At 38.2% G+C, this 23,279-nt stretch overlaps 2 protein-coding genes across 2 annotated transcripts in view; one reads left to right on the top strand and one right to left on the bottom strand.

The window, feature by feature from the left end:
• Window positions 1-23,279, top strand: part of LOC125159788 (ankyrin repeat domain-containing protein 26-like) — a 708,468-nt gene that overhangs the window by 172,988 nt on the left and 512,201 nt on the right. The gene's annotated exons all lie outside the window — the stretch shown is intronic.
• LOC125159799 (ankyrin repeat domain-containing protein 26-like) overlaps window positions 1-23,279 on the bottom strand; it is a 156,737-nt gene that overhangs the window by 6,419 nt on the left and 127,039 nt on the right. The window contains exons 24-30 of the mRNA XM_047848414.1: window positions 23,002-23,072; window positions 22,578-22,671; window positions 18,137-18,189; window positions 17,703-17,796; window positions 3,872-4,159; window positions 3,118-3,332; window positions 1,642-1,870 (exon numbers count right to left, since the gene is read on the bottom strand). Coding sequence (XP_047704370.1) covers window positions 1,642-1,870; window positions 3,118-3,332; window positions 3,872-4,159; window positions 17,703-17,796; window positions 18,137-18,189; window positions 22,578-22,671; window positions 23,002-23,072 — 1,044 coding nt within the window. The remainder of the gene's footprint in view (window positions 1-1,641; window positions 1,871-3,117; window positions 3,333-3,871; window positions 4,160-17,702; window positions 17,797-18,136; window positions 18,190-22,577; window positions 22,672-23,001; window positions 23,073-23,279) is intronic.

The following is a 23,279-nucleotide window of genomic DNA, read 5'->3' as shown; positions in this document are numbered from 1 at the left end:
AAAATGAGGCTAGGTTAAGGGACTTGTGCGACAACATTCAGTGTAATAATACTTGCATTCAAGGGGTTCCAGAAAAAGAAAAGACAAAGGGGCAAAGAACTCATTTGAAGAAATAAAAGCTTCATTTTAAAAATTCAAATATTTGCTTGATTTAGCTATTTGTAAAATGCTCTACAATCACTCATCAAGATATTTTATAAAAATGGAAACAAAGGTGGTATAAGTCAAAAAAAAAAAGGAAAAAGAAAAAAGAGTGACATAAATAAGAAAGCAATTAAAGATGTATTCTCATGTAAGAAAATAGCACCACTTTTAACTTAAAAGAGAAATTAACCTTTTTAGTGTTACAAGTTGATTTAATTCATAAAAAGGACTTACCATGGATTCTTTTTTTTTTCTTTTTTTTTTAGAGTAGCCTCCATGCTTAGCATAGAGCCCAATGCAGGACTTGAACTCATGACCCTGAGATCAAAACCTGAGCTGAGGGGCGCCTGGGTGGCGCAGTCGGTTAAGCGTCCGACTTCAGCCAGGTCACGATCTCACGGTCCGTGAGTTCGAGCCCCGCGTCGGGCTCTGGGCTGATGGCTCAGAGCCTGGAGCCTGTTTCCGATTCTGTGTCTCCCTCTCTCTCTGCCCCTCCCCCGTTCATGCTCTGTCTCTCTCTGTCCCAAAAATAAATAAACGTTGAAAAAAAAAAAAAAAAAAAATTAAAAAAAAAAAAAACCCTGAGCTGAGATCAAGAGTTAGACGCTGAACTGACTGAGCCACCCAGGCACCCTCATGGATTCTTTTAAATAGTAAACATTCATATGTCGTTAAGGGTTTGGAGGATGATCATTCACTGACATACAGGGGCGGACAGACTGGATTATAGCAAAACTTTCAAATGTTAATGAACCACTGCCAACTGAAAATAAGTCTAAGCATCTAAGTGTACCCGTGGTTACCAGGCAATAACATTTACTTTCTAAAATCAAATTTAAATGAAAGCTTTTCAAGAAATTTAAAATGGGTAAGTTTAGTTATATTTACTGAATACAGTTAATGCTAGGTGTCTCTTGTGGCACACCTGGGTGGCTCAGTTGTTTTTAGTGTCCAAATCTTGATTTTGACTCAGGTCATGATCTCATGGTTTTGAGACTGAGCCCCACATTCGGCTCTGTGCTGAGCATGAAACCTGCTTGGGATTCTCTTTCTCCCTCTCCTTTTGCCCCTCCCCGGCATGCACTCACTCATTCTCTCACTAAAACAAAATAAAAATAAGTATCTCTTAGAAATGAGAGATCAAGGGACTAATATATATATATATATATATATATATATATATAATATATTAATATATTAATATTATATAATTAATATTATATATTAATGTTAATATTATATTATATATTATATTATAATATATTATATTTTATTATATTAAAATTATATTAATATTATATGAATATAATATTATATATATTATATATATATGTATATATATATATATATAAAATTTACCTCAGTTCTTTCTTAGCACATATAATGCTGACTTTTATCTCGTATGTGCTAGTTACTTAAACAACTCAGAATTTCGCCAAATTAAAAGCAACATCATCAGATATCTGAAACCTAAACTAAACAGATAATATAACTAACCTTCCACAAGGAAGCCTCCCTGTCGTCATATGACGGCCGTGGGTTTAAGGTAGGAATCACTAAGTTTCCTCTTGGAGTAAGGTTTCCATTGAGCACTAAATTATTTTCAAAATGTCCACAATAAGGTGGTTCCAGGCCTGGGCTCATAGTAAGGGTCCTGAGTAAAGTTTGGTGCTGCTGTCTCTCCACAAGAAAATTTGTATTGCTCTCTGACAGTCTCTCCTTAGCCCTGTGAAGATTAAAAAACACAAATACATTTTCTTTTTCCCTAAATCATTCCTAAATGACATACTTTTTTTTTTTTAGGTTTCCATAATAGTAAATAGCATTTGCCATTGAACAGTGTTTTAACACTGAACATGTGACGGAGCACACCTAGTATCTAAAATTATACTTTTAAAATTGTTCTAAAGAAATACTTGTGTTTCCAGGGGCATTCCTAACTAACAATTCAAGTTAGGGAAGGGAGAGAATGGCTATCAGTGATGTACATGGGTTAACAAATAATACTTGCTGTCTTCTGGAATGGCTGTACTGACAGGATCCTTTAGGATGCCATTATATATACATACTTATATTTAGTAAACCTGTTTACAGATGTAAAACTAAACCATCCCTCAAAGACGTTTTCAAGCGTTTGCTTTCACCACTCTTGTACATTTCACTTATTATCTCAAAGAAACTGAGCATTTGACACTGAGGAATCATTGAGACCAACAATCTCTAGGGGAGATAGTAGATGACAGACGTGTGATCAGAAAGAACTAAAACAGCTACAGAGGCAATTAGCTCATAACAGTTACCAAGGCACTGGAGGCAGAATCTGCCCTTTCTGTCTTCAGTCTTCCACATGCCTCCCTCCCACCATGGTGCTCTTTTAGCCACTTTGGGAATTATACTACCCTTCAGCCCTGTGTGAGTCTTTCTGTATTTCACCTGGATGCCTTTATGTAAAGTAGAAAAAAGCATAAAGGATAGTTTTTCTCAAGGCCCACTCTAGTAATCATACCAAAGGTCACAATCAAGAGAATAAATGTACCAAGCTGCCAGGATGAGTAGTAGTAGTACTTGATCTTTTCGGTTAAAGATGTAATCTTCCAAAAAGAAACTCACCGACATTTCTATTTAGGGTAATTCTGACAAGCAATTTTATAATAATACGCTTCTAAATGAGAAAGCTTCGAACAATGCACTTAAAGACTAGCAGATCTGATCAATGGAAAATATACAGGGGGGGGTGCGGGGGTGGGGTGGGGGGAAGAGGTCCTGTAAAACCGAAAAAAAAGAAGAGGGATGCAAACTGTCTTGGACTAACATTTCAAAGGTAAGTTCACTTAGAAACCTCATTTTCCAAAATAACACGATCTAGTTGGCTTTCACTTCCTACTCATCTCATGATCTTGGCTCCACAGAAATTATGCTTTAGAGGCAAATTAATAAGCTAAATTTCTTGTCTATGATTTTGTTTTGACTTACCTGTTCAGCTTATTTCTCAAGGACTTTATAAGTTTTAATTCTTCTAGGTAGAGTTGCCTGTAGGTTTCCAACTCTGTTTTAGTAGAATCTTGAGAAGTCTTCATTGTAGAGACCTGAGATTCCAGATCTTTAATTCTAAGTTCCATTTGATTTCTCATTGAAGCATGGTCATTTTCTCTTAACTGGTCCAAGTTTTGTCGAGCTGCTGCTTGTGCCTAATGAAAAAAAAATTAACACGATAGTTTCAAAATAGGTATAATCTGAATAATTAATTATACCTGTTTCCTTTAGTTCTGAGTCAATGTTTCAGAGAGAAATTGTAAATGAAAAAAAGCTCAAGTGTACAATATCTATCATCAATGTCAACTGAATTAAACATGATTTATAAAATTAAAGTTCAAACATTCCTGTATTAGTATTCACGCAATCTGATAATTCAAATAATAGAATCAATGAGAAAATTTTAAAGGTCAACAATAAACTTAAGAATAATCCAAGTACAGTGCAATTTTGAAATCATAATTTTTCTTTTCCTCTTCATAGTGAGACTAGTTGTTTAAATCATCATTTTTTCTTATCCTCTCGATTTAGTAGGAATAATGATGAAAACTGAAATCTTTAAAGGGTGGAACAAATGCCTCCAGAAATCTACAAACTACCATAAAGCAAGTAGAGGAAACCCCTACAATACATCTATCCAAAATGTAATTTCCAGTAAAATGAGTTAAAGCACATTACAGATCAATCAATTAACCTGTAAAAACAGGTTGACTTCGTGTAATTTTTCTACTATGTCCAGTCGTGCTCTTTCTTCAATCTCCTGTTTATACTGCTCCACTTGACTGCGTTGTACCATATTCATTTCCATAAATTGTTTCAATTTTACTACTTCTTGCTGTAACTTCTTGTTGTTGCTCTCTAGTTTTTCACATTCTTCTTTGAAAGCTCTCATTGATAATGACTCTTGAAGAACTTGATTTTTTGCATCCAGGTGTAGATATTTTGAAGATGTAGTTTCCAGTTCTGTTGTAAGGACATCAGCCTGCATGAATAAAACACTATAGTTTGGAAGGGAATGAAAAGAGTCTAACTCAAAACTACTATGAACATTTTTTTTTCAGATTTTAAGTAATCTCTACACCCAGTGTGAGGCTCACAATCTCAAGATCAAGAGTAACTGAGCCAGCCAGGCACTCAAATTTTTAAATAAACTCATTTGCAATAAAATGTTACCTGTCTTAGAATGTGGAACCTTAAACAAGTCAGAAAATCAAGAGAAACGTTAAAGACATCAGGTGTTACTGAAATAGATCTTTGCTATCATTCTCTTTAGTACACAACATTTGCACTTGATTCTATACTTTTATTTTTTCTATGATTTTTTCATATCTTTCTTTCATAAAATAAGTCCCCTCTTAGGAGAAAGTCTCTTAGCCCTTCCCCCATCTTAACACTCCATAACTTTTAAAGAAGTTTTAGCAATATCGTATTGACTTATGTATGCCCAAGTCAAAAAATACGTCCCAAGATAAGACTCTGGAAATAAGACTCTAATTCATGAATCTATAAGTAAGGCTTCTAATGCCACGGCCTGTTTCTGAACTGCAAATGTTTTATGCTAATGTGAACTGCATTCCCAGGAGAAATGGTTCTCTGGGATGTGTTAAGAAATCACATCTCCCAGTATAAAACTTTAATTGGATGATCCACATACTTTTTTGAGGCTAAAAAAAAATTTAATTCAATACTGTTATCTTGTAATCCTTTGTTACTTTCTAGAAAATAAGAGATCATACTAAACAAAAACAACCACAACAACAAAACTGGCTGGAGTTTCAGTGATGCTGAGTTGGGAACGACTTCCATCCATTCTATATGATTGGTAAGACAAGGTGAGTGGATGTGGTGGTTTTATAAATTCGTTGATACTGCTGTGAAAATCCCTGCCCTTAAATATATGCTGGCTTCAGTAACTGGTTTCTAGTGAACAGAATATGCAGAACTGCTGTGATTTTTAAGGCCAGCTTAGAAAATGTGATACAGCTCCCATCTGACTTTCTTTCTCTAGGGAAGCTCACCCTTAGAACGCAGCCACCACGTGGTGAGGAATCCCAGGCTACCTAGTGAGTCTTCATGTAGATACTCCAGCTGAGACTAGCCAACGTCCTAGCCAAAGGCCAGCCTCAACAGCCAAACACGTGCATGAACAAGCCTTTAGATGATTCTAGTCTCCAGCTTCCAGTTATGCCAGCTGATGCCAAAAGAAGAAGAAATGAGTTGCCCTACTCTGCTGTGCCTAAAGATTGGTGAACAAGATAAATGCTGTTTTGAACTTCCAGGTGTTGAGGTAGCCTATAATGCAGCAGTAAATTGCTACCACAGATACTGATACTAAAAATGGTGTGCTGCTATTCAAAAAAACCTAAGACTAAACTTCCTTTGAACCAGGAGGTAGGTGGAACCTGGAAAGATGTAGAAAAGCGTAAGAATGAGACCCAAAAAGGGCCTCCACAAGACTCTTAGTGGAAACCTGATGGCCTGTGAAGAGGCTGACAGCAAGGGTTTCTAAGCAAGTGAAGAAAATGACACTGGAGGAAAGGGAAGTCATGCTACAAAATACCTGAAAGTAAAACGGATAGGAAAGAGAAACTAAAGAAAGACTATGCAACTGAAAGGAACCAGGACTTACTGGGTTCAAGTATCTGTTTCTCATTTACAGCCTCTCTACATGTTGAACTGTCAAATAATGCTAAAATAAAGAAATGGCTTTTGGGTTCAGAGAAACTCCAGGGTGCTACCAGGAAAACAGAAAGATTTAAGGTATGCCTCCAATTTCTTTAAGGATCTTAAGAGTATAAGATTTTTTTTTAAGTGGGTTCCATACCCGACATGGGGCTTAAACTCAGCACCCAGAGATCAAGTGTCACATGCTCTACCAACTGAGCCAGCCAGGAGCCCCAAGAGTAGACGAATTTTAAAGGCATTGTCCTATAAGAGCTTCACAGGAAACCTGAAGCGAAAAGCTTATCTCAAAAGGACTTGGGAGGGTCGCTTTGCTAAAACACGGCATGAAATCCAGTAATATTTACAGAAAACTAAAAAAGGTAAGAGATTTATAGTAGCAAACATACTATTTGCTACCTTGGACTAAAAGAGACCAAATAGTGCAAAATGAAAAGAGGCCTTTGGGTCTTACAAGTCCCACAGGGAGGAAGCAGGATGAAAAAACAGCTGCAAATACAGGTCATTCCTTATGAAAAGGAAGGAACCAAGAGCTCAAAGAGTAAAGAAAGGGAAGAGACATGGAGAAAGTATTCCCGTGGTTAGGACTAAGTCCTATCTTAAGAACTGACAACATGCATCAGGCTATATTTCAAAACTCTTGTGGACTAGGGTGCTTCCCATCTTCTTTTTCTGAATGGGTGAGTCCTCAGCAGTTGACTAGAATGTTGCATTTGTGAGTGGTAAATCACTGTCTCTTTCATTCTCAAGTCCTCACATTGAGAACCCTTGCACTGAAGAGGCTATATTTGAGATACCATAACCCAGGCAGCTTATCCCCACTGCACCCGATTAAGATGGTAAGATCTTGGACTCAAGCCCTGAACCTGATGCCATGATAACTGAGACTTGCAGGAGGTATTGGAGGGGGAGGGGAGTGAATGTATTTTTCAGGTGGGAGGAATACAAACATTTGTGGCCAATGGGTAAAGTATACTGCTTTTTAAAGGTGTCCATAGGTTTTAAATATTAATTCCACTAAAAAAAAAGACCATGGAACAACCTTAGTGACTTGCTCCTAATGAACAGAATATGTGACTATGATCCTGTGTGTATTCCAAGTCTAGGTGACAAAACGCGATTCTGCCTTGCTCTGTATCTCAGGCTGCTAACTTGGAATCTAGCTCCCCGTCTAGTGAGGAAGCCTAGGCCACAAAGAGAGTCTAGGTGTGTCAGTTTAAGTGTTTCTGCTGCCTCCTGAACTGAAGTCCCAGACAACAGCCAGCACCAACCACCAGACGTTAGTGAACAAATCTTCAAATGGATCCAACCCCAAACCTTTCAGTTGCCCCACCTGAAGCTGAGCGGGGCAGAGACTAGCTGTCCTGGCCACACTTTTCCTAACAGATTTGTGAACAAAAGAAATCTAACCTTTGGGGAGTGTGTTAAGAAAAAAACAAAAATGATAAATTGAAATGTGGATTAAAAAAAAGAGATAAGATACATAAACTTGTATAGGAGAAATTGGTCTCCATTAAAGTAGGATGTAATAAATGTTAAGATTAATTTATTAACAACCAATGGTGCTAATGAGAAGAAGCAGATAACTAGAAGCAAGATCTAAGAAGTTTTTCTCTCAGTTTTTCCCCAGCTAGGATCATATTAACTGCTCATTTTCCATATATGGCCTTTATTATGTTGAGGTATGGTTCCTCTAAGCCTACTTTGTTGAAGTTTATATCATGAATGGATGTTATAGTTTGTCAAATTCTTTTTCTGCATCTATTGCAATGATATGACTTTATGCTTTTTTGAAAATTAATATGAGGTATCACATTCATTGATTTGCAAATATTGAACCACCCCTGCAAACCAGGGATAAATCCCATTTGGTTACAGTGAATGATAGAATGGTTTTTTTAATGTTTATTTATTTTGGAGAAGGAGCACAAGCAGGAGAGGGACAGAGAGAGAGGGAAATACAGAATCTGAAATAGGCTCCAGGGTCCAAGCTGTCAACAGAGCCTGACACTGGGCTCAAACCGACGGACCATGAGATCATAACCTGAGCTGAAATTGGATGCTTACCTCACTAAGCCACTCACTAACCTCAGCTGCCTCTGCCCCTGGTGAATGATTTTTTAATGTATTATTGGAATCAGTTTGCTTATTTTGTTGAAGATTTTTGCATGTTCATCAGAGATGCTGGCCTGTAATTCCCTCTGTGGTGTCTTTATCTGGTTTTGGTATCACGGTAAAGCTGGCATAGAATAAATTTGGAAGTTTCCCTTCCTTTTATGTTTTTCTGGAACAATTTGAAAAGGACAGGTTAAATTTTTTTTTTTTTTTTGTATTAGCTCTTCTTTACATGTTAAAATTTACGTCTGAATTCATCTGGTCCTAGACTTGTGTTTGTTGAGAGTTTTTTGATTCCTGATTCAGTTTCCTTGCCGGTTATTGATTTTTTTTCAAAGTTTCTATTTCTTCTTGTTTTACTTTGGTAAGTTATATATTTCCAGGAATTTATTCAATTCTTCTAAGTTGTCCAACTTGTTGGCATACATTTTTCCACAATATTCTCTCATAAATGTTTGTATTTCTGTGGTGTTGGTTCTTATTTCTATTCTCATATTTGTGGTTTCATTTATTTTGTTTTTTTCTATTTTCTTGTTGATTACTCTGGCTAACAACTTATCAGTTTTATTTTTACAGAGAACCAGCTCTAGGTTTCATTGATTTGTTCTAGTATTATCTGTTTTTTGTTTGTCTATCATTCATTTCTGCTTTAATTTCTTTTTTTAATTTTATTTTGAGAAAGACCACACATGAGTGGGGGATGGGCAGAGAGAGAGTGAGAGAGAGAAGGAAAGAGAGAATCCCAGACAGGTTCCATGCTGCCAGCAGAGAGCCTAACATGGGGCTCGATCTCGCAAATGTGAGATCATGACCTGAGCCAAAATCGAGAGTCAGACACTTAACCAGTTAAGCCACCCAAGGGCCCCCTGCTCTCATCATTATTACTTGCTTTCTTCTGTTGGCTTCAGGCTTCATTTGTTGTTCTTTTTCTAGCTCCTTTAGGTGTAAGGTTAGGTTGTTTGAAATTTTTCTTGCCCCTTGAAGTAGGCTTATATTGCTATGTACTTCCCTCTTAGGACCACTTTTGCAGGATCTCAAAGGTTTCAGACCATTGTTTTTTTGTTTTTTTTTTTCATTTCCATTTGTATACACGTATTTTTTTTAAGTTTCTTCTTGTATCTCTTGCTTAACCCATTGCAGTGTAGTACCACGTTATTTAACCTGCATGTATTGTTTTTAATAATTAAGGCCTTTTTTTTTTATCCATTCTTGAGAATAGTCCATGTATAGTTGAAAACAACGTGTATTCTGTTTTAAGATGGAAAGTTCTGAAAAAAATCTCTTAAATCCAATCTGGTCCGCTCTGTCATTCAAAGCCATTGTTTCTTTTTTTTTTTTTTTATTAAATATATGAAATTTATTGTCAAATTGGTTTCCATACAACACTCAGTGCTCATCTCAACAGGTGCCCTCCTCAATACCCATCACCCACCCTCCACTCCCTCCCACCCCCATCAGCCCTCAGTTTGTTCTCAGTTTTTAAGAGTGTCTTATGCTTTGGCTCTCTTCCACACTAACATCTTTTTTTTTCCTTCCCCTCCCCCATGGATTCCTGTTAAGTTTCTCAGGATCCACATAAGAGTGAACACATATGATATCTGTCTTTCTCGTATGGCTCAAAGCCATTGTTTCTTTGGTGATTTTCTGTTAAGATGTATTTTTTGGTGATTTTTTTGTTAAGATATGTTGATGTAAATGGGGTGTTAAAGTACCCTATTACTGTCTTATTATCAATTAGTTCCTTTATGTTGGTTATTGTTTTATGTACTTGAGTGCTCTCATGGTGGGTGCATAAATATTTACAATTGTTAGATCTTCCTATTGGATTGTACCCTTTATTATGGTACAGTAGCATTCTTTGGCTCTTGCTACAGTCTTTGTTTTTGGTTTATTTATTTCGAGGGAGACAGAGTTGGGGAGGGACATAGAAAGGGGGAGAGAAAATTTCAAGCAGCCTCCATGCTGTCAGCCTGGAACCCAACATGGGGCTCAAAGCCACCAGCATAAGATCATGACCTGAGCCAAGACCTAGTCAGTCGCTCAAATGACTGAGGCACCCAGGTGCCCCACAGTCTTTGTTTTAAGGACTCTTTTGTCTAACAAAAGTATCACTATTTTTTCTTTTAACGTGATAAATTTTTCTCCATCCCCTCGCTTTCATTTTTTTTAAATAGAATTTATTGTCAACTTGGCTAATATACAGTGTGTATAGTGTGCTCTTGGTTTTGGGAGTAGATTCCCGTGGTTCATCACTTATAGACAACACCCAGGGCTCATCCCAAAAAGTGCCCTCCTCAATGCCCACCACCCACTTTCCCTTCTTACCCACCGCCCCCCATCAACCCTCTATTTGTTCTCTACATTCGAGAGTCTCCTATGGTTTGCCCCTCTCCTTCTCTGTTTGTAACTATTTTTCCCCTTCCCTTCCCCCACGGTCTTCTGTTACATTTCTCAAGTTCCACATAGGAGCAAAAACATGATATCTGTCTTTCGGTGACTTATTTCATGTAGCATAATACCTTCTAGTTCCATCCATATTGCAAGAGATAGCACGATTTCACTCTTTCTCCTTGCCAGGTAGTATTTCAGTGTATATATAAACCACATCTCTTTATCCATTTATCAGTTGATGGGCATTTAGGCTTTTCCCAGAATTTGGCTATTGTTGAAAGCACTGCTATAGACACTGGAGTACATGTGCCCCTATGAATCAGCACTCCTGTATCCTTTGCATAAATTCCCAGTAGTGCTATTGAGGGGTCGTAGGGTAGTTTGATTTTCAATTGTTTTGAGGAACGTACGCACTGTTTTCCAGAGGGGCTGCACCAGTTTGCATTACCACCAACAGTGCAAGCATCCCCTCACTTTCAATCTGCAGGTGTCTTTATGTCTAAAATGAGGCTTTTACAGGCAGCATACAGATGGGTCTTGTTTTTTAATCCATCCTGTCACCCTAGGTCTTTTGGTTGGAGTGTTTATTCCACTTATATCCAAAGTAATTATTGACAGGTATGTATTTATTGTCATTTTACTACTTGTTTTGTGGTTGTTTCTGGAGATTTCTTCAAATCCTTTATTGTTTTTCTCGCTTTGATGTCTTTCTAATTTGCTTTAATGATATATTTGGATTTCTTTCTCTTTATTCTTTGCATGGTTATTAGTGGGTTTTGGTATATGATAAGCATTAATTTGTATATCACCTCTTCTGCGTGTAGCAGTCTATATTAAGTTGATGGTCACTTAAGTTAGAGCTCATTTTTTTTCTCCTCCCCATGTTTTGATAAGCTATTATATTGTACATCCTTTTTTGGGGCATTCCTTGAAGATTTTTTTTTACAGAAACATACATTTTTTACTGCTTTTACATTTCCTGCCTTTATACTGTCACTTTTGATCTCTCCTTTCCACTCAGAGTCCCCGATAATATTTCTTACAGGCTGATTTAGTGGTCACAAACTCCTTCCATTTTTGTTTGAGAAATTCTTTATCTCTCCTTCTATTATGAATGATAGCCTTACTGGATAGAGTATATTTGGCTGCAGATTCTTCTCATTCAGCACTTTGAATATATCATGCCATTTCCTTCTGCCTTGCAAAGTTTCTGTTGAAAAATCTCCTGCTAGCCTTGTGGGTTTTCCCTTGGAAGTGAATGTCTTATTTTGCTGCTTTTAAGATTTGTAGCAGTGGGGCGCCTTCGTGGCTCAGTCTGTGAAGCATGACTTGATCTTAGCTCAAGTGGTGACCTTGCAGTTCGTGCGTTTAAGCCCTCCAGTGGGCTCTGCGCTGACAGCACAGAGAGTGCCTGGGATTCTCTCTCTCTCTCTCTCTCTCTCTCTCACTCTGTCTCTGTCTCTGCCACTCCCCTGCTTGTGTCTGCGTTTTGTCACGGAAATAAAAAAAAAAAAAAGCAAAAACAAAACACTAAAAAAAAGATGTTAGCAGTATATTTTGCAAATTTAATTACAATATGTCTTGGGTGTTGATTTTGATGGAAGTTCTCTGTGCCTCCTGGATCTGGATGTCTGTTTTCTTCTCCACATTACGGAATTTTTCAGTTATTGTGTCTTCAAATCAGTTATCTGTCCCCTTCTCTCTGTATTCTTCTTCTGGGACTCCTATCATATGAATGTTCTTACATTTGACGGAGTCACCGAGTGCCTTAAGTCTATTCTTGCATTGGATAATTCTTCTTTGTCTTCTTCAGCTTCACTGCTTTCCATTACTGTGTCTTCTGGGTCATTAATTTGTTCCTCTGCTTCTTCCAGGTTGCTGTTAATTTTTACTGCACTCTTCATCTCTGATTCTTCAACTCTTTTATGTCTGTGGTAAGGGTCTCTCGGATGTCTTCCATTCTTTTCTCAAGTCCAGTGAATATCCTTATGATCATGGTTTTAAATTCTCCATTAGGCGTGTTATTTACATCTGTCCCATTTAGGTCTCTGGCCATGGCCTTATCCTGTCCTTTCATTTGGGATAAATGCTTCTGTCTTTTCCTTTTGTCTAAGTATCTGCCAGCTTCTGTGTGTTAGAGAAGCCAGTTATGTCACCTGCTCCCGAAAGTAATGGACTTAGGAAAAAGACGTCGTGTAATGCCCAGGGTCTAGCACTTCAGGCAGTGTCACCAGTGTGTGCTGCATGTGTTCTGCTCTTGTGTTCTGGCTATGCTATCCTTTAGGCCAGTGGTCTGCAGAGGCTCTCCTTGCCTGGTCTGGTGAGTGTTTGGTCCCTGGCCTGAATGTAGCGGGTTTTAACTAGGTGTGCTCTGGTCTGCTTATGAAATGAGACCTGTCACCACCTCTACTGGAACTGAGGCCAAGGGAAACTCTCTGGTTGGGAGATGTGGAGTGGGCAGGCATTTGTCCTGGTCTTCTGGGGGAGGGGTCTGCTGTGCTGGGACTCAAGCAAGAGTGATTGAGAAAGGTAGTTCCACCAGAGTGCAAGGGGGTGGTGTTTGGTGTAAGCAAGTTAGGTAACCAGTGTTAGCAATGCACTGCTTCCTGCAGGTGGCTTTATGTTTGTGGTGAGGGGCAGGAGAAGGAGTTGGTGCCAGCCAGCGGCTTTGTTCCTACAGACAGGTCTCTCTGAACTTTGCCCCTGAGGGACATGCTCTGAGAAGAGCAACTAATCTCCCCACTGTGTGCCCCAGGCACTCTTCAGACCACTGTACCCACTCTATATGCTCCCACGTTGTTTGCCTGCCCTCTGTCCATGAGCAGTGGAGTGCCTCAGGGCTCTAAACCAGCTAAATCGGATGCCCTTGAAAACTCCAGACTTTACACACTACTGGTTGCAAGAACTCACGAAATGCAGGCCCTCTTGTTTTCCAAGCCAGTGGCTATGGGGAAATGTTCTCTTTGTGCGTTCCCCTGTGCATTTCTCTCTCTCACCCTTACCCACAACCTCGACTCCCTCCCCTCTGCAGAACCCAGGATCTGTTTCTCTTCTAGACGACATTTCTGCATCAAGGACCTTCTTTGATGTGGCCTCTTCTCTCCCTTTTGTTGTGGAGTTTGTTCTGTCAGTCTTCAGGTCGATTTCTGGGGTTTTTAGGGTGAGCTGATTGTTATCTAGTTGTATTCGTGGGATGAGGCAAGCCTAGAGTCCTCCTACTCCTCTGCCATCTTCCTGTCTCTAAGATCTTTTTCTAAGATTCCCTTCAATTCCAACAATTCTTACAAGTAGACAGGAATGCCTCTTTAGAATGTCCCCTCAGGTTAAGGTAGAAGCACAGAGACCTACAATTTGAAGCACAATAGTTGAAAAACTAGAAAGAGTCGATTTGATAACCAAAATTGGGCCTTTGGTCTGATTTCAATGAAAGGAAATAGGAAGCTTTGAGTATTTTTTAATCCATTGAATACTCAATCTTCATTCTCCTTTCCTCAGTGAGGAAATAAAGAGAATGTCATGGAATCATTTTTCATCTTTTCAGTAGCAAAACAAATGTATTGTCCTTTAGCACTACTTAAATTAACTCCACATTCTCCTTTACCTTACTTCAACCTTGTTTGTGTGGGAAGGTAAGATCACTTCATCTTTGTGTTGTCCCACAATGCTTCTCCATATCATACAAGTTGGCTTCAAAAGTTTGTTGTCATTCAAATTACCAATCTAGTATTTGTCTCTGATAAATCAACTTAATACTACCGCAATTTGTACAGCTGTATTGTTTTAATGATATAATGTTTATTCCATTAATTATACGCTGAGCTAAAACATATAGCTAAGCATATCTTTCTATTCAAGTGAAAGAAGGGAAACAGGCTGCTGTGTTTTCCAAGAAAGTATGATCTGTGCCAAGAACAGGATTAACACCAGTGTTACACACAAGAACCAGGTCAGAAGAGGATCTCATTGTGAATTGCAAGATGATGGGTTAGCAAGATGGCTTAACAGGAAAGAGGAATAGCCTAGAGTTAATCTTTTCCTTCCTAGATGGTGAAAACTATGGATGAGTCTATGCATTATAATGAGATAATAAAATATAATGAAGTAAATGTTAGTAGACTGAGTCAAGAGATCCTATGGCCAAGATTTGATGGAAATGAAAGTGGGCAGCACTGACTGAGACACTAAAAGTTTGCCTCAACCTCTCAGGTCATGATCCCAGGTCATGGGGTCAAGACCCCTGTCAGCCTCCACACTAAGTGTGAAGCCTGCTAAAATTCTCTCGTGTCTCTCTCTCTCTCCTCTCTCTCTCTCTCTCTCTCTCTCTCTCTCTCTCTCTCTTTCTCTCCCTACACACCCCCTCGTCCTGCTTGTGCCCGCTCTAAAAAATATATAAATATAAATAAATAAATTAAACAAATAAATAAATAGAAGTCTGAACACACTAAAGAAAGAGCATTTTATCTTTTTGAGCCTGACTTCACATCGAGTCATGGGGTCAGCAAGGCAAAGGCTGGCAAAAGGGTCCTTCAAGAAACAAAACTCTCTATAGGAGCAAAGTTTAGTTCTACTGCATTGACTTTTTATTATTACATAAGTGACTGTTAATTTGCAAGATAACTAGGAAAAAGTTTTCATAAAATTTGTTATGGTATTGGCATAAGGACAGACATATAGATCAATGTATTAACATTGAGAATCTAAACATAAATTCTCACATTATAGTGAACTGATTTTCCACAAGGGTGACAGACAATTAAATGGAATAAGACTAGCCTTTGTAACAAACGGTACTGGGACAAATGGATATCCACATGCAAAGCAATAAAATCAGACCTCTACCCCATAGCATATATACAAAATTAACTTAAAATCTAAGAGCTAAAATGATAAAACTCTTAGAAAAAAGCTTATGTGTATATGTTTGTGACTGGATTTGACAATGATTTCTTAGACATGACACCAAAAGACAAAAGCAGATTAAGTTTACTTCATCAAAATTAAAAAGTACTATGCTTCAAATATCACCATCAAGAAAGTGAAAGGCAAGTGACTAAATAGGGGAAAATACCTGAAAATCCCATATCTACTAAGGGATTTGCATGTAGGATATTTAAATAACTCTTCCAATAATGAAAAGACAATCCAATATAAAAACGGGCAAAAGAATGGATTAGTTCTTTAAAGACGATACAGAAATGGATAATAATCACGTTAAAAGGGAGATGTTTGGGGTTCCTGGGTGGCTCAGTCAGTTAAGCTTCTGACTTGGGCTCAGGTCACGATCTCACCATTCGTGGGTTCGAGCCCCGCATTGGGCTCTGTGCTGACAGCTGGGAGGGAGCCTTGAGCCTGTTTCAGATTCTGTGTCTCCCTCTCTCTGACCCTCCCCTGTTCACGCTCTGTCTTCCCTGTCTCAAAAATGAGTAAAACGTTAAAAAAATAAAAAAAGAAGATGCGAGATATATATATATATATATATATATATATATATATATATATTCCATGGAGTATTACTCAGCAATCAAAAAAAAAGGAATCTTGCCATTTGTAACTACGTGTATGGAACTGGAGCGTATTATGCTAAGTGAAATTAGTAGGAGAAAAACAAAAATCATATAACTGCTCTCGTATGAGGACTTTAAGAGACAAAACAGATGAACAAAAGGGAAGGGAAACAAAAATAATATAAAAACAGGGAGGAGGACAAACACAGGAGACTCATAAATATGGAGAAAAAACTGAGGGTTGCTGGAGGGGTTGTGGGAGGGGGGATGTGCTAAATGGGCAAGGGGCATTAAGGAATCTACTCCTGAAATCATTGCTTCACTAAATGCTAACTAATTGGGATGCAAATTTAAAAAAATATATAACTAAAGATACAACAAAAAGACTAACGCCCCCCGCCCCACCAAAAAATTTCTCAACCCAGGAAGCCTCTGGTTGGGGATTCAGGAGATAAGGACCTTCTAGAGAAGGTCAGAGCAATGGACTGAGTTGGCTGAAAGCTATCTAAGTTTTTGTTTCATAGGGAACACCTTAAAGTGGCAGACAATTTCATGCCATAACCTTAATTCCTTTCTATAGGGATACACAGAAAATCCCTCGTTATTCTTTAATAAGCTTCATCAGTTTCGGATATCCTTACAAATTTTAGTTTTTGAGACCTTAAAGATTTCTGTAGGACACAGTAGCAGGACAACGCCTAGCACTCTCATTCATAGAAGACTGATCAACAGAGAGTCATGTTACTCACATGAAAAGTTCCCTGTTACTATGTGACTCATTTATAAGACGTCCAGAAAAGAAAATAATTTTCAATGTCTCTTCAGCCACAAAAAGGACCAGTCAACAGAATGTTCTAATTCCCCTGACGGGTATAGCTGTCTAATGAAACTTGCATGTATATTATATAGCTTTTGCGACTGACAGAAACGAGTTGGTCAGTGTATCTACCTCATTGGTCCCACTTAGGATGTATGATGAGAATCCTACAAAGGAGGGTGAGAGTGCGAGGACATTAAGTGTTCTGCTTGGAAAACAGTTGGGGTTTCACTACATATGAATAAATGAGAATCCTGAATGGCACATTAGTCTTTTCTGAGATTGAATTGTGAAATCTCTGAAAGGCTGATTAACTCAAGTGAGTCAAAAAAGAAAATGAGTTTCTGAACTTTCAATGGTAGGAGCACTATGTTACTAGGTAAGACCCTGACAGAGCAGCCATTTCTCCTTTTTCACTGGCGTTTCTTTTCCTTTACAAAATCCAACAAAGAGAAAAGTCCATTCCCTTGAGAAGGACGTTTGCATAACGACCTGCTAGTCATTCTTGATGAAGAGAATAAATTGCACACTTGTAATTACAAATTACAACAAATCATCATTAAAATAACCCCTTCTCAAACTCTCACTGAAGGGTTGAGACTACAAGAGAAAGTCAGATTTCAAGATGACATGATCACTCAAAGCGTGCGGAAGTTTGAAACATGCTGAAAAATATTAACAGGGACTCTCACACATCCGTATGCCAACGTTCACAGCAGCATTATTAACAGTAGCCAAAAGGTGGACTAAACCAAATGCTCACTGTGGTATATATAAAATGTTGCTTTTTTAGACTCTCACAATGTTTTTATGAAAATCTCACTATAAACATCATTATGAGTTCAATCAATTTCATCTCTATAGAAAAATTCCATCGCTAGTAGCAAATAGCAACAATATCAACCAAATATTTGGATAAGTGAGCCTTTCCATGTGATCCAAAACATTCTTATGTACTACTCCTAGTGAAATACAGATTCCTTTTCAGTAGGACAGACATTAAGCGACCAACTTACCAAACTTGTCTTTAACAAGTTGCTCGGAAGATTGTGAATTTGGGCCGCTTGTTGTTTGATGGTTTCTTCTGCCCTGGCATTTTGCACTTCTAGCCTAAAATGCAGATCTTAAGATAATTATTCTCACACATAAGTGTAAAACAATACCATATAATATCTGAACAAATGAGGGTCTTACAGAAATTCTTAAAATTGTATCAAGAGGAAGATTTGGGAATTGTGCCATTTTTCTCGTGTTTTGTGGATAAGGTGCAAAATAGAGATATAATATCCCCAATTTTGCCTTTCAAAATAGCTCAAAGCTGGAATTTGTATCCAGCTTAACAATAATATACTGGCATAACAAGTATATTTCTCGTACTACACTGCTTATCTGCTGTATAAATAAGGTATTTTCTGTGAGGTTTAAATTATACTTTTGCATATGATCTTACGTCTTCTCCGCATATCTTATGTCCTTTGCCTCTCGATCCTTTGCCTCTTGCAACTAGAATAAAGAAAAAAAATAATTTTAACTACTGACAATCTAGTAAAACACCATCACCTGTTTTTGTAACCAAATGTTATTATTATTATTTTTTTTTTTACTTAGTGGGGCACAGAGAGACAGAGAGAGAGAACGCCCAAATGGGGAAGGGAGTCATAGGGAGAGACAGAGAAACTCATAAGCAGGCTCCAAGCTCAGAGTGAAGCCTGATGTGGGTCTCGGTCTCATGACCGGTCTCATGATGTGGAGTTTGGGATCATGACCTGAGCAGAAATTAAGAGTCAGGACGCTCAACCAACAAAGCCACCCAAGTGCCCCTGTAACTGAAATCTTATTGGACCCAGCCACACTCTCCCCTACACACTGATTGATGGCTACTTTTAGGTCATAACAAAAGAGTTCAGCTGCTACAACAGAGACTGTGGCCTACAAAGCCGAAAATGTTTCAATACTCTTCCAGAATAGTTAAACAAACTTACTCTCTTACAAAAACATAACGTTGTTAATGTTTATAAATTATATATGATCAGATAAACATAAAATGTATCTACTGGTCAAATGGAGGAAATATAGGAAATTACCTTATGGTAAACATTTCTGTTTTCATATTCCAAGCACTACATCAACTATGATTTTAAATATTCACATAGGTGAATGACATTCCTATTCTCGTGATTATGAAACTGAACATGCTGTTTTCAGTGACAACGAGATATTTCATGGAAGAGTTTGACAAGCAGTATCCTAGTAGGAGCCAGAAAGCCTGAGTCTGAATTCCCAATTCTGCTGGTTATGAGCTCTATGACCTTGAGCACACTCCCTAATACTTCCATGTCTCAGTCTTTGCATCTGTAAAATGAAGGTAATGACAGCACCTACTGGGGCACCTCAGTGGCTCAGTCGGTTCAGTGTGTTGCTTTTGATTTCTGCTCAGGACATGATCTCAGGGTCACGTGATTAAGCCCCACATCGGGCTCTACGTGGACAGCAAGGAGCCTGCTTGGAATTCTGTCTCTCTCTCTCTCTCTCTCTTTCTCACTCTCCCTGCCTTCCCTTCCCCACAATCTGTCTCTCTCTCTCTCTCTTTCTCTCTCTCTCTCTCAAAATAAGGAACCTTAAAAAAATAATCTCAAAATAAATAATAATAGGATCTACCTAACTGGGATCTTGGTAATATAAATTTAGGAAATAATACATGAACAACTTAGAAGGGTACGTGGCACATAGTCAGCTCTAAGTGTATGCATTTAGCATGATTACTGTTGCTGTATTTTGCGTTCCAATACAATGAGATAGTTTAGGCAGGTGGCATGCCAATACAAGTGGCCCCGTATACAAACTATACTGAAGTTATTCTTCATATCACCACAAGTGGCAGCAAATGGGGAGCATGAGGCCCAGAGACTCTCCTCAGTACTTCACACAACTTTCGCCAATGCCACTAGCAAACAGTACTTTTTTTTCCTCTTATAATACTTGCAACTAACATCCTCTCTATACCCTCAGTGGACAATGCTCACGGAGTAAAATATAAATAGCACCGCCTGGACTGAGTAGTAGATGCTTTACATGACCATCAGAGGCAAGGGAAAGCCACTGATATGGAAATAATGGAGTCTTGCTAAACCAAATTTCCTCAATCATTTCATGCCCATACTGTTTACGTTAGCTGCTTTAGCACGTACTCTGGTGAAGAGATTAAGGCTTTGTGGTAACAGCATATCAGAAAAGCTGGCCCCAGAGCTTTGCAGTTGGTAAAGTGCTACAAATCTGTAAATCCCAGCACCGGCTGCATAAGGAAGAAAGATTTTAATTTCTCCTTTTCTATTAACCATTTGCTTAAGTTTGAAACTTTCTCCATCTATAACACTGCTTCTCCCCTTGCAGTGGACTTGAACATTCTTTAGTGAATCATCTCATCCACAGATTCAAGTTTTCTTCACTTATTCCTTCTTTCACACTAAAATCTAACTTCCACTAAGAAAATTTGAGGGTCATAAAGGACCTTTTTTCAAAAAAAACTTTATTAAAGTCTTTATCCTGCTTCACTTCTCAGCAGCAGCTGAGAAAAATGATCATACCCTCACTCTGCGCTTCTAGCCCCACCTTATTTCTGAAGGATGGCAACCCCTGACATTAAATCCTTGCCCCTTGGTATCTGTGTTTTGAATTGCTCTTAAGGCTTCAAAACTAGATTCTCTAATTCACATTTCCAGCTTTGGCCCCTTTACCTAGGTCACGTGTACTTTTCGCTCTTCCATCTAGGTGCTCACAGACAACATCTCAACCGCGCACTCAAAAATCATTACTTTCCTAGCAGTGCTATTGCTGCGTCATAAAGACAGATACCATATGGTTTCACTCTTATGTGGATCCCGAGAAACTTAACAGGAACCCATGGGGGAGGGGAAGGAAAAACAAAAGAGGTTAGAGTGCGAGAGAGACAAAGCATAAGAGACTGTTAAAAACTGAGAACAAACTGAGGGTTGATGGGGGGTGGGAGGGAGGAGAGGGTGGGTGATGGGTATTGAGGAGGGCACCTTTTGGGATGAGCACTGGGTGTTGTATGGAAACCAATTTGTCGATAAATTTCATATAAAAAAATCATTACTTGACATGGAGTACCTTTGTAGACAGCTAATCGTGTACATTTTATTTGGACTCTTTTCGGTGTTACTTTGAGTGTGTTTTTCTTATTGAGTCTTAGGGAGCACCCTTACCCTTAGGATGCTGACCAGCATACTTTGTCTCGCTTTTCCTTATAACACGACATTTATCACAAGGGCTGGATGATCACTGGTTTGCCTTTGTTTCCTTTTGAGTAATTTCTTCGTCCATAGAGATTTCAACTTACGGAAGTCTTCTGAAGTTCCTTTCAGACCCATACTTGACTATATTGTTAGGAAGGTTAAGTTGGCTAGAGCTACCTCTTCTTCCCAATCCAGATTCTTCACCTCAAAATTGTGTGCATCAAATATCTTCACCCAGGTAGCCCCTGGTTTGGGGATTCAGGAGATAAGGACCTTCTAGAGAAGTCAGAGCTATGGACTCAGTTGCCTGAAAGCTATCTAAGTTTTTGTTTCACACGGAACACTTTAAAGTGGCAGGTAATTTCATGCCATAACCCTAATTCCTTTCTATAGAGATGTACAGAAAATCCCTCGTTATTCTTTAATAAGCTTCATCAGTTTCAGATATCCTTACAGATTTTAGTTTTTGAGACCTTAATGATTTCTTTAGGACACAGTAGCAGGACAATGCCTAGCACTCTCATTCATAAAAGACTGATCAACAGAGTGTCATATTACTCGCATGAAAAGTTCCCTATTACAATGCGACTCATTAATAAGACGTATAGAAAAGAAAGTAGTTTTCAATGTCCCTTTAGTCATAAAAAAGACCAGTCAACAGAATATTCTAGTTCCCCTGACGGGTATAGCTGCCTAATGAAACTTGCATGTATATTATATAGCTTTTGTGACTGACAGAAACGAGTTGGTCAGTGTATCTACCTCATTGCTCCCACTTAGGATGTACAATGAGAATCCTACAAAGGAGGGTGAGAGTGGGATGAAATTCACTGTTCCACTTGAAAACAGTTGTGGTTTCACTACATAAATTAGAATCTTGAATGGCACATTAGTCTTTTCTGAAATTGAATTCTGAAATCTCTGAAAGGCTGATTAACTCAAGTGAATGGAAAAAAAAATGAGTTTCTGAACTTTCAATGGTAGGAGCACTATGTTACTAGGTAAGGCCCTGACAGAGCAGCCATTTCTCCTTTTTCACTGGCATTTCTTTTCCTTTACAAAATCCAACAAAGTAAAAAGGCTATTCTTTGGGAAGGACGTTTGCATAATGACCTGCTAGTCATTGTTGATGAAGAGAATAAGTTGCAAATTTGTAATTATAAATTACAACATATCATCATTAAAAGAACTCTTTCTGAAAATCTCACTGAAGGGTTGGGTTTACAACAGAAAGTCAGAATGCCAGATGAAATGATCACTCAAAGACTGGGGACGTTTGAAACACGCTGAAAAATATTAGCAGGGACTCACACATCTGTATGACAATGTTCACAGCACCTTTATATACAATAGCCAAAAGGAGGACTAAACCAAATGCTCACTGTGGTATATACAAAATGTTGCTCTTCTTAGATTCTCACAATATTTTTATTTAAATCTCACTACAAACATCATTGCTTTATGAATTCAATCAACTTCATCTACATAGAAGAATTACATCACTAGTAGCAAGCAGAAACAATATCAACCAAATATTTTGATCAGTGAAAATTTCCATATGATCCAAAACATTCTTATGTACTACTACTAGTGACATAAGGATTCCTTTTCAGGACAATCATTAAGAGATCGACTTACCAAACTTGCCTTTAGCAAGTTGCTCTGAAGATCTTGAATTTGGGCCGCTTGATGTTTGATGGTTGCTTCTTGCCTGGCATTTTTAACCTTTAGCCTAAAATGCAGATCTTAAGATAATTATTCTCACACATAATTTTAAAACTGTATCGTGTAATTTCTGAACAAGTGAGGGTATTGCAGAAATTCTTAAAATTGTATCAAGAGGATGATTTGGCAATTGTGCCAATTTTCTCATTGTGTTTTGTGGTAATGGTGCAAAATTGAGAGATAAGATGCCAAAATTTTGCATTTCAAAATAGCTCAAAGCTGGAATTTGTATCCAGCTTAACAATGATATACTCGCATAACTAATACATTTCTCATAGTACACTCCTTATCTGCTTTATAAATAAACAAGTTATTTTCTGTGAGGTTTAAATTATACTTTAGCATATGATCTTTAATCTTCTCAGCGTATCTTTCGGCCTCTGCATGTCGTTCCTGTGCTTCTTGTAACTAAAATAAAGAAAAAATAATACTTTTAAATACTGTCAATCTAGTTGAACACCATCACCTGTTTCTGTAACTAAATGCTTTTGTGGTTTTTTTTTTTTTTTGTTATTTTATACTTGAAAGAGAGACAGAGAAGGAGAGAGCACACACAAGTGGGAAGGGAGTCAGAGGGAGAGACAGAGAAAAAGGTAAGCAGGCTGCAAGCTCAGG

The sequence above is a fragment of the Prionailurus viverrinus genome, unplaced genomic scaffold (assembly GCF_022837055.1).
Source record: "Prionailurus viverrinus isolate Anna unplaced genomic scaffold, UM_Priviv_1.0 scaffold_62, whole genome shotgun sequence".
Classification (NCBI taxonomy): Eukaryota; Metazoa; Chordata; class Mammalia; order Carnivora; family Felidae; genus Prionailurus; species Prionailurus viverrinus.
This window is presented reverse-complemented; position numbering and strand designations above follow the sequence as displayed.